Source organism: Abramis brama, assembly GCF_963993115.1.
Source record: "Abramis brama genome assembly, chromosome: 13".
In the NCBI taxonomy this organism is placed as follows: domain Eukaryota; kingdom Metazoa; phylum Chordata; class Actinopteri; order Cypriniformes; family Leuciscidae; genus Abramis; species Abramis brama.
The window spans coordinates 5,579,289-5,591,452 of record NC_139975.1 but is presented as its reverse complement, the minus strand read 5'-3'; the positions used below and the strand labels follow the sequence as shown (position 1 = coordinate 5,591,452).

At 36.6% G+C, this 12,164-nt stretch overlaps 1 protein-coding gene across 1 annotated transcript in view; it reads left to right on the top strand.

Annotated features, from left to right (window-relative positions):
- spock1 (SPARC (osteonectin), cwcv and kazal like domains proteoglycan 1) overlaps nucleotides 1-12,164 on the top strand; it is a 242,627-nt gene that overhangs the window by 128,039 nt on the left and 102,424 nt on the right. Inside the window, exon 3 of the mRNA XM_084133115.1 lies at nucleotides 5,770-5,815. Within this exon, the coding sequence (XP_083989241.1) occupies nucleotides 5,770-5,815 (46 nt within the window). The remainder of the gene's footprint in view (nucleotides 1-5,769; nucleotides 5,816-12,164) is intronic.

Below are 12,164 nucleotides of genomic sequence, written 5' to 3'. Positions count from 1 at the left end.
GCTGAAGTTCAGATAGGGTAATGGTCGTTTCGTTTCCGACACGCGCTGTAAGCTGTAGACCAATCACAACAGACTGGGCAATCTGACCAATCAGAGTAGAGCAGGTTCACGGAAGGGAGGGGGTTTAGAGAGGCTGAATCTTTGGGCGAGTCGTTTTCAAGTGTTTGAGAAATTAGGTGATGTGCATATATATTATGAGAATTTTGTTTTTTACCTTTGATGCAATCCTGTTATAGGAGACATCCAGAACTAACCTCTTAAATAGCATAATACAAACAAGCTATACCGTTTATATTGTAGTATTTGTATTAAAACTGTTTGTTTGCACACTGTTATACAAAAACTAAATAAATATTTTCAAGGTATCTAAAAAAAAGAAAAAAAAGAAAGAAAAACTCTTCTTCAACTATTTCTATTGGTTTAGGATTTTAAACCCAACAATCTTTTTTTTTTATTGCAAAGTTTGTTTGTGCAACTTGAGATTTTGTTATTTAATGCAATGACATTCAAGCATTAAGTGTTCAAATGCATTTTAGCTCTGTATATTCAGACACTATCTTGTGTTTGAAGGACGCCGAATATTAAAGTAGCTGGAACATTAACGTGGTCAGAATATAAAAGACAGCACAGATGAATTGCATTAGTGTTTTGATATACTCAGCACACTCAAATCTACTTCAGATGTAATGCTTATATTAAACAGCATGTTTTTCTCATTTTAAAAATAATGAGAATGGGTGGGATTTTCTCTGCGTAAACCGCTGGCATGTATAAAGTTTGTTTTGTGGCTATACTTTGTTACAGGTCTGTAGTTTAACATGTATTCCTGGTAGGGGTGTGCGCTATTGACAAAAAAAAATTATATTGATATTTTCTTGGAATTTCGCAGAGTGTGTTTTTGTGCTGGTATCTTGACTGGTTTAGGCCTGATATTGACAAGCTTTTCACATTCTTTATTTGTGCAGTGGTCAGTTCCCAGCAGTGACAGAAATGAACTTTTTAATTAAGGGTTGATATTTGCCACCTGTCACACGCTGGCTTGACTTGATAATTCATAACAATAAGGCTTTACGCAGATGAATGATGAAATAACATTTAATAAACTAGTAACTAAACAGAGATACATACTGTATCAGCACAAAACGTTAACACAAGACCAAGAACAGATGAAGACTGAGGGTATAAATACACAAGATGACAAGGGGCTAAATGAAGGATAGGTGTAGGTGATTAGCTGACATAGCTATAACAAACACAGGTAACTATGGAAACAAACAAGATGACAATGGAAACAGGAACTAAATCACAGGAACTGAAACCAGAAACGTCAAGACAAAAGAACATCAAAATTAAAGACATTGAACACCGATACCCCTTTTCCACTGGCACGGTTCCGGTGTGTGTTCCCGGCCTGTGTCTGTTCTCTAAGCGTTCTGTGCATTTCCTGGCAATGTCTTGCCTCAAGACTTAGATTGTAAGTTAATCACACATTTTGGTTCACTTTTACAAACTTAACTTACATTAAACCCGAAGCATTCATTCAAAAACAAACTTTGAAAGGTCCTAATTTCCACTGAGAGAAGTTTTGCTGCTGTGTGGATAAAGGTTACCACAGCGACATTTCATTGTGAGAGTTTGCAGGTTAGAGAAGGTCTGCCAGCTTCTGCTTCATCACACAGATTTGTAGAGGGTACATTTCTGAGGGTAAAATGAGTTTCACTTTTCCCACAATTCCCCTTTGATTCAGAGCTATGAGCCCACAGACACATTTAGCCTAGTTTTGCTGAGACCACTGTATGATAGTCTCGCTTTAGCTCATGGCCTGAGAGCTGTAGCTTATAAATGTTTACACCAGAATGATAACTGTCTTCAGAAGCTCATCGTACCAACAGATGTAACTTATTCTAGCATAAATTATTGTTTTTAATTACATTCTTAATTATAATTAACCACATATTTTACACTAAAACATCGATCGACACTAAGCTAAAGAGCCCCTAATGAGAGTTTGATGTCAAATATTTGTTTATCCTGCCTGTAGCAGCTCCACTTTGGGACAGGACTGAGTTTGCAAAGCCCTTAAAATGCAGCAGCCATCGCTAATGTTGTGTGTTATAGGAGACCTACAGAACAAAATTAGGAACCTTTAAAATAGCATAATACAAACAAGCTATAACGTTTATATTGTAGTATTTGTATTAAAACTTTTTTTTTTTTGCACACTGTAATACAAAAACAAAATAAATATTGCAGCAGCCATCGCTAATGTTTGTGTGAGATTCGCCTGCAGTCTGTCGGAGAGATGAACATTTCTTGCAGTCAGTGTTTAGCAAATGCATGTACTTTTCTATGTGTGGATTCAATAAAATTTTGTTTGACTTTATGAAATTATGTTTGCTGATGTATGTCTTAGATGTGTCATATTCCCAAATGTTTAAGAGAAGACTAGCAGAAAAATGCTTCAAGTTACCTTTGTTTCTATAGCGCTTTATTCAAAACAGATTGTTTCAAAGCAGCTTTACAGGAAAATAAGGATTCAATGATGCAAACAGAGTTCAGTTCTACTCTAAAACAGCTCATTGATCAGCTGAGGTCAGTTCAGTGTTCATTCAGTTCAATAACTGTGTAAAGGTTGTCAAGTATGAAATGAGTTCAATTCAGCTATAAAGCAGCTCTAGAGAAAACAGTGATGTCAGCGTCCAGCTCATTTCAGTTTTCGTCCAATAGTGTCAGTACAGTTAAATCAATAATATTTCAGAATATTAAACAAGACTGGACTGGGTTTAAAAAGTGGCCCACCCAGTCCGCAACACACCAAACATAACACAATGACTCATTTTGTGCAGAGCAATTTTTAACACCACTTACCAATTAAAAAATATAACAAAAAAGAAATATAAATGATATTTACAATTTTTGATTGAAATAAATTATTTTATGATTATTAAAATAAATAAATGAATAAAAAAATAAATGCAATCAGAATAATAAGACATTATAGGGCTGTTACCAATCAAATGAAATCAGACAAAATCCATCTTTGCACTGCAGAAGTGGCACAGATGCTGCACCTTAAGTGGCATTTATATTTAAATATAAATATAAGCTATTGAATATAGAAATATGAAATTTTAGAAAATAAATTAAATGATACTTTAAATATTAAACTAAAACTGCCAGTAGGTGACAACAAGTCACTTTCTTAATAAGTGAGTCATTGATTAATTCATTAATAATTCAGCCGATTTGTTCAAAATGGCTGATTCGTTCAGAAACGAAGCTAGTGACTATCTTTATGAATGGGTCATTAAATGATCGACTCAGACGCTGTTGATCACGCATTCTGCTGAGACTCTGTCTGGAGCAAAACACTCAATATTGACAATATTGTGTCTAAAATGTACGTCATGTAATATTAGCTTAAACTTAGCCTATGTTTTAATTTATTAACTATTTTTTTATTAATTACATACCATTGGATAAAGTATACAATAGTGATGATCTTAAAAGGAGGACAAATGAGCATCCAGCTCAAGGTTTTGCCGGTTGACGGACATGGCATTTTAAAATCGGACTGTCCGACCTGAAACCGGACAGATGGCCACCCTATTTACCATTTTTATTTTGAACGGTTGACAAATATTGCTGTATATAGCCTTATCATGTTCAGCTCCTTGCATCCTACCTCGCATTCGCGTTAAAAAGGGCCGTGCTGAATCTCTGCTTGGCCTCGGCTTTTGTGAACAGTAAACCCATCCTTCTTTGATTTGATTGGCCATCTCAAACATTTTGACATTAGACTGTTGCAATGAGCCAGAGCAAGCTAAATAGATTACTCATTTAAAGTCATGTTGGCCGCGCGAGCATTCACCTTGGCCGACGGAATACGTAAATGCCTACTATTATTCATTCTTCATGTTTTTCAAAGCAACGGGCCGGCCTACATTGTCCAGTGGCCCACCGCAAAATCTCCCAGTGCTCCAGATGGCCAGTCCGCCCATATTGTCCCCAACTAAGCAAGCCAGATGCGACATTGGTGACAGAAATGGAGAAAAAAAACCTTGGGAGAAAAATGCTTAGTTTAACTGCATTATCAGCATAGGAATATCAGTGCGGCACCCTCATGTATAAAGAGTCTGGGCGAGTACAACATGCTCAAGATACAGATAAATGCATTTAGTTTATCATTCTTTTGCAGCTTTGTATCTATTGTAAAACTGTAGTTCCTGGTAAAGTAATTTCACTGTTTAGAGGTTGTTTGAGAAGCTTTTGGAAGCAACATTGCAAACACCAAAATAATCAAATAGATCTGGGTGTTCATTTAACCATTGCTCAATTTAATCTGTGCTTCCCAGCTCCTGAAAAGAACCAGCCGCCACTGACTTGCACTTCAGAGCCAAAAAATACCATATGAAAAGAGAATCAAGCCTGGGTTTGGCCCAAGCAGTTGAACTGAAGGCCTCCACAGACAGTCCATTTACTATACAGCTTTTCATTAAAAACATCAGCAAAAAAATCTGTCTGGACACTTGTCTGAGTTTCAGACCAGTCGTGTTTTTATAAGTCATCATCTCTCTTATTTCACACTGTCCTTTAAATCATAAAGCTATTTTCTTCTTTCTGAAGGTCATGCCGATCAGCCCTATGCGCATGTTGCAAGATGCGTAGGGCCCCGCAAATTACTCAAGGCCCTGCCTCCCCCTCGTGTCAAAGCGTGTCTATAAAAGTTTACAACATCGATGAAAAAATTAAGCGGAACTATCCTTCTGGTCACAAAAAGAGAGAAAAAAAACACCATGAAAATGAATTGCGGGAACAGCAGTCAGGCAGACTTGTGTTCTCTCCTCTCCAAGTTTGATGTCAGCAAAGAACAGTAAAGTTAAGTTGATGCGCATCTCTCTCTAGTCTGTCTGTCTAACCCCGCTGGCCAGTGCATCTTTTGGTCTGTCTGTGTCTTGCTTGCTAATGCCGGCCACTTCCAGAGCTGTTCTGTGACTTTGTGCCTGACACAAAAAAGGAAGAGTGAAATACAACTATTTATTATGTTTGATAAACGACAAAGGGCAACGGTGTTTGTTTATAAACTGCAGCTCGGAAAAGATAACCGTGTCGCACGTTAACATGCGTTCATATGCGCGTGCACGAAATGTAACGCACTCTTTCCAGCAGAAACATCAATGGGGACCAGTACAATACGGGCGTGATTACACTCCTCATTATAGACGCACATACTTTTAAAACAAGACAATAATTATCTAGTCTCCAAGTCAGTTTAGTTACAACTCTGCAATAAAGCAAGATAGAAAGCAATGTATTGACATTAACTATTGATTTATAGACAGTAAATAATAACCATCAAGTTTTGCTTTTATCATTTAAAACACAGTGACATGCTATGGAGAGCCATTTTAGCTTTTATTCATTCATGGGATGCATTTTTTATATAAATAATTAAATGTGTACTATTTAAAATGTCAATGTCTTGATATTAATAATGTACTTTTTCTAGTAACAATGTCTATTTCTGATATCAGGGATTACATTTTCATACTAGTTAAAGGAGGGAGGACTGTAGTGGGAGCACTGGGGTGTCAGGTGTGACTGTGTGGAAATGGCAAATGGTTTACATGGCTCACGGGTCAGGGAGGACGGCCCCTTAACAGAATTTTGCTTAGGGCCCCAGGGAGGTCAGGATCGGCTCTGCTAATATTAAAGCTTGACTTGTGTCTGTCTGAGGATTTTAAATGCTGTCATTGTGTGTCTCTGTAGGACGATTACTTCAGAACCTGGAACCCCAACAAAGCACAAGACCAAGGTAAGAACATTCAGCAGACACTTGTTCGTGTTTCTTCTTCATAACCATTTTCTCTGTTGCTTTTATCCACCTGACCCTGGAGACTCGCCTCTATCTCTCTCTCCTTACTCTACTTTCTTATTCTTTTTTTTCTTTTTTTCTTTTTTTTTTTTTTACCTGTGGTATCTCTACACCCAGATTAATCATAAAAAAAACCCTCCAATCCAGTGCTGGAATTTCCATTTCACTGTATCGATCCTCATCTCTGTTCCAGACATTAATCAATACAGAGAGCCAGAAACACACACACACACACACACACACACACACAGCTGAATGAAGACGTATCATAGACTTGATTTTTTATAAAGCTAATTATAATTAATAAAACTTGTTGCATTTTTGAATTATAAAAAATATATAATTTTTTTCATTTTTAGTTTTTGCAATTGTCCCACAAGAAGGTTTTATCAGATTTAGCTCTTTTCTGGAGGCTAGAGACAAATTTTCCCTCAAATTATAGCAAAGTAAACACGCGCACAAATACAGAAATTATGCAAATCTAACACATTTGTTTTAGAAAGATTTTCCTGAATCATCAGGGAAATCAAAGAGCTCAAATGAGCAGAACAATTAGTTTTTTTAGTCATTTTAGTGGTCAGATTCTGAATATATTGAAAACGGCTGGTGTACTCTCATAAAGAAAACGTTTTTTCTACATGTAGCGATAATTGACATTGTTTTCACCTCATTTTAATGTATTCTGTCAAGCGTCAGTAGGTGCGTAGGTCATGAGTTTGAACGACGCAGAACCCTAGTAGCTGCAACCACGATATCCAAATTGTACAACAAGGTATATAACAGGATATCTGCATGTTTGAAGTAATGAAATATAGGCATCTTTAGGATTCACAGATGAACATCTGTAGAGAGTTTCCATCTGAGACTGTGCTGGTGATGCCGTCAGGCCATCCTTAAAATTATTTTGGTTTGCAGTAACAGCAAAAAAGAAAAGAAAAAAAGGGTCGGTAGGTAGGTCTATTTTTTTTTTTTTCAAGATTCAATGAAAAAAAAAAAATTGTCATGGTGATTATATAGGTATGCCTTCGGGCGCACCATTGCAAACCTCATTCTGATGCAGGTTATAGGCTATAGACCACAAACAATTTGAAATCTTTGTCAAAAAACATGTTTATTGCATTAATTCCAATGGGGGGGGGATTCTCTTGAATGAGAATCAAGAAAGAAGCCACTAGATATCAACTAAAGTGGATTTTCAGGGGGAAACAAATAAATTAAATTGACTTTAGAATTTACAAAATGACAGTTAATTGCATTAACATGTAACAGTAACTTGCATTAGTTTTTCACCAATGTCTAGGGGTTTACAACCAGGCCACTTCATGCGTTTTCACATAATCATAGATGACGCGCCACGGGTTTTTATTTAAAGGAAAGAACGTAGCTTATGTTTGTATGTAAGTCTAGGCAATTTATATTCACAATACTTAATAACTAATATAATTTTATTGCATTTGTATTAGTTGTTTGAAGAGTAAAAAAAAAAAAAAAAAAATCGGTCGGTCTTAACTCAAGGTTACAACCGGCAAGTCGGTCGGACTAAAAGGGAAAATAAATAAATAATTGGGTCGGTACTAAATTGACAGGGTCGGTCGGGTTACGGCAAACAAGAATATTTTTAAGGATGGCCTCACGAACACACACAGTGTGCAATTTGTGCAGGAAATCATTTCTCTAATGAGTCACATATTTACTATATCTGTTTCACTAGAATGACTGTACAGTACTAATATCATTTAAACAACCTGTCTCAATACAGCAATACAGTCTCTTTTGCTCACCAAGGCTGCATTTATTGGTAACACTTTATTTTGATGGTCCCTTTTGAACATTCTGTTGACTATAAGTAACTTTGCAACTACATGTCAACTAACTCTCATTAGAGTATTAGTGTACTCTCTGCTTAATATCTGATAATTCTTTATTGTGATGGTCCTCCAACAGATACTCTACTGACTATATAAGTAACTTTGCAACTACATGTCAACTTATTCTAACCCTAACCCTACCAGTCTACTAATACTCTACTAATACTCTAATGAGAGTTAGTAGACATGTATGTGCAATGTTACTTCTAGACAACAGAATGTGTTAAAGGGACCATCAAAATAAAGTGAAACCCATTTATTTGATCAAAAATACAGTAAATATGTTAATATTGTGAGATATTATTACAATTTAAAATAAGAAGTTTTATATTTGACTATGTTGTAAAATGTTATTTATTTCAGTGATCAAAGCAGAATTTTCAGCATCATTGCTCCATGAAAAAAACATGACAAAAAATGTGAAACTGAAACCCATGAAACATTTTTTGATGCATAGAAAGTTCAAATGAACTCCCTTAATTTGAAATAGAAATCTTTTGCAACATTATAAATGTCTTTATTGTCACTATTGATCAATTGAATGTGTCCTTGCTGAATACATATTCCAGTGTACGATATTTAAGCATTTTCGGAATGCCACTTTTCCGGTGAAAAAAAATGTGTTCGGAACTAATTGTCCAGTACAGCACATTTTTGCTGGTGTAGTAAATTATTTGGGTATTTCAGTAGATGATATGTCAAGGTCGTGGGTTAGACACATACTGAATAAAAAAAGAAACCTTTAATACTCTGCACGTCGCTTTGAATAAGAGCATCTGCCAAATGAATAAATGTGTATAAAAAAAAGATAAATTAGTCTGAAGAAAAAAAAATCCCAGAAGGACCTCTGGAGGTGAAGAAATCCTTCATGGATTCAGATGCTTGTGCTAAAACCGTAATAGAAGGTCACTTTCTTAAACAGGGTGTTAGATATTAATTTAGCATCCGCACTGCTGAGCACTCCTGTTAACGATTATGATGAACCGCCATGAATAACCAATCAAGATCAATTGTTTTTACAGAAACACCAATAGAGACCAGCAGACAGATGCATGCATGACCACACCATATGGAAAGTGAGAGAATAAGTGTGTGCGTGTGTGTGTTTACCATCTGCACAATTTTTATCCTGTGTGAATGACTCAAGAATGACTTCAAGAACTGCTACAAACCATCATTTCTGTAACTAATCCTGCACCTCTCACTAGCAAACCTCTTCTGAGACGCTCACCTCACTAATCTCGGTAAATAGCTCCGCTCCAAAACCTAGTGAGCTGTCTCGCTGTCTACTGATATAAGTTACCTTCTTACGCACCCTGATAAATGACTGACAGCCACTTGTGCAGCGAGACACCCTGCTCGTAGAGCCATGAAAGGGAAAAAATACAAGGCGGCAATAGAAATTCAGCTAAAAGAGCTTGATTGCATTTTTGACTGAGCCACTGTCTCTTTTTGTACTCTGAAATGAGCTGGACCAGCCTGACAAATGCAAGTTTTATTGCGATTTAAGCTGAAGAAACCAGTTTTAAGATACCACTGTTCTCTAAAAAGAAATTCAGGGGACCCATTACCACAACTTTAATACTAAAGTTTTTGATTTATTTGATTTATAAATGTATTGATTTAACTTAACCTTGCAAAATCTTTTTTGATAATTTCAGTTGTCAGTGCTAATCATTACATCAACGTAATATTGTGTGTAATTTAAAAAAATAATTGTAATTCCCTTTGCACAAGACAGGAGTAAACAGGAGTTAACAGGAGGGTAAATGTTGAAATGTGGGGTGCTTCTCAATTCTTATTTGTGCATCCTCGCTTCCTTTCCTGGCGTCTCAGCTCCACCCCTGTAGGATACGAGGGAAGGACGCAAGGAAAGAAAAGGAGGACGGAGGAGTCGAATGAAAGCTTTTTTATACATTGGAATACTTGATCACTCGAGCGTCACTTCACAGCGTCATCAGCAGCGCTCAAAGGATCTGCCCTTATGTTGTATTAGTTTGGTTATTTAAGAAATTCATAATAAATAATACCGCAAGATACCCTGTTGAAATATGTGAGATGTGTGGTTTATATAAACTGCAAAGGTAAAGTATAAATTAAAATGATTGTGACCGATGTGAAGGCGGAGGAGAATTTATACATGCGTCTCACTTTTAGTCGATAAAACACTTCCGCATAGGATACACCTGTGTATCCTCGCTCATGACTCCTCTGGAAGCTCCTCACTCCTCGATCCTCGCCTCCTCGCGGTGCAATTAGAGGATTGAGATGTCCTTCAAGGTGGCTGAGCTCGATCGGTTTCCAGGTCATAGGATGGAGGACGGAGGAGCGAGGAGACGAGGAGGGATATTGAGAAGCACCCTAAGTGTTATTGTTTGTGTTTAGTGAAGGGAAATACCTCTATGCTCTTGTTTAATGCTGTTATGTTTGACATTTAAAAGAGTTTTGTGGTTACCATTTGCTCGTGGTTAGGAAGCGTGTAGGTACATGAAGATATACACTACATTGAGTTTATGGTCAGTGATATCTTTCTTGTTCATTAAGTTTACATGCTAAAAATCACATTTGTGCTAAGCTAGCTGTTGATTTTAACTGACATAGATTATATTATTTGGTTCCAGGGCCACAACTCAATTGATTGGAACAACTTAATATTTTTGAGTAGTCAACTTAGAAATGATAATTTATTGAGTTCTTCTAACTCAGTGTAGTTTGTTGGTCGAATTTCATTAGAAGTGTTCATAACTCAAAAAGACTGATGCAAACTGTTGCATTATGTTTTGTTGAGCCAAACTTAATTTATTTATTCATTTAATTTTAGCATGTGTGGCTAGACATTATTGGTGGTCTGTTATATGTCGTATGATATTGTCATGGTGTGGTGCAGGCAGAAGAAGACCAAGGAGAATCAAAAGTTCCAATGCAAACTTTTACTAACAATATAATTCATACATGTACAGACAGGCAGAAGGTTCACACACTCTTAATAAGACAGAGATTGAACAATCAACAAGGTAACACAAGGACTTAAACACATGGGGAAACAGCTCAGGGAAACGAGACACAGCTGACAAGACTAACGAGGTAACAGATTAACTAATGAGGGTTACCGTGGAAACAAAGGAGTGGCGGGAAAACAGAACAAAGGAAGACGTGACTAATGAAAACAAGACTCGGACAGAAACACAACTGTGACAGATGTAATCCTGACAAGTTTTTTTTGGAGGTTTCGTTCTCTCCTCTTTCACGCCTTAATTTCCAAATGAGTTTGAAGTTAACAGGTTGCATAAACAGCATAAAAATACACAACGTATTGCAAATACTGGGTGAAATAGTCAATTTTTAATTAAATTAAGGCAAGACACTACAGGTAAACAAGTTAAAAGTTTTAATTAATAGATGCCACCTTACTTTGATTAATCACAGTACATTCAGGTAATTGCTTTGAATTACAAGTAGTGTGAAATGCTATGTTTAAACATGCAAATTAGGAATTATCTAATAAAATCTGCACACATTTCTAGAACAGAAATATGAAAATTGGATAAAGCCAGGTTTGTTTCATGTTGTTGATATATTTGAGTCACACTTGGTTTTTACAGAAGGGATTTTCTTTGTATCACTCCTTAAATCAGAAAATCCTGTCAATAGGACAGAAAAAAAAAAGACCATGTTTTTAGGATTAAAAGGAATAAAAGAAACATGAAGATGACAACAAGAAGTGTTAAAAGGTAGCTTCTTTTACCCAGATTTCAGCAAGGCATGCCAAGGATGCAAATCTGGGAAAAATAAGATAGCTTTTAAAACTTTCTGTTGTCTGTTTTGGAGCTGAATTGTGATTAATGGATGATGTGTGTTACCTTACCCGACCCCAACTTGAGAATGGTATTGTTTCCACATTGATCTCCTAAATCACAGTTTATTGATTCACTTTTGCTGAATTTTCATTAGACGAGAGACAAACAATTTAGAGCTCCATCTCTCTCTCTTCCTTTGCACTTCTTACAAACACCACTCATGCAAACACACTCGCACGGCGACACACACAACGTTAAACTCTCTCTTGACCGTGTAAGCAGTGTGGCTGAGCCTGACTAATTTAATTAGCCTCAGTCTGTAATTATTCACTTTAAAGAGAAACGAGGGTTATGATTTTGTCCATTACAGACATGACAAGAGATTTAAGGAGCTCAGAGAATATTGTGTGTGTGCAACATTGTCTTTGCCGTAATCTGTTATTGTGGCACTGCATGCGCTCTCAGTGAATTTAATTGCGTGTGCAGGCCTCATTACAGCCTCGTTATGGGGAAATTCTCTTTGAATGCTTCATTTGCATTTGTATGGTTTTGTTGTTGAGTCAGCGTTTCAGCGCCAAACTGCAGTGGCAGCAAACACGGCCGCACAGGGACGGCAACACAACA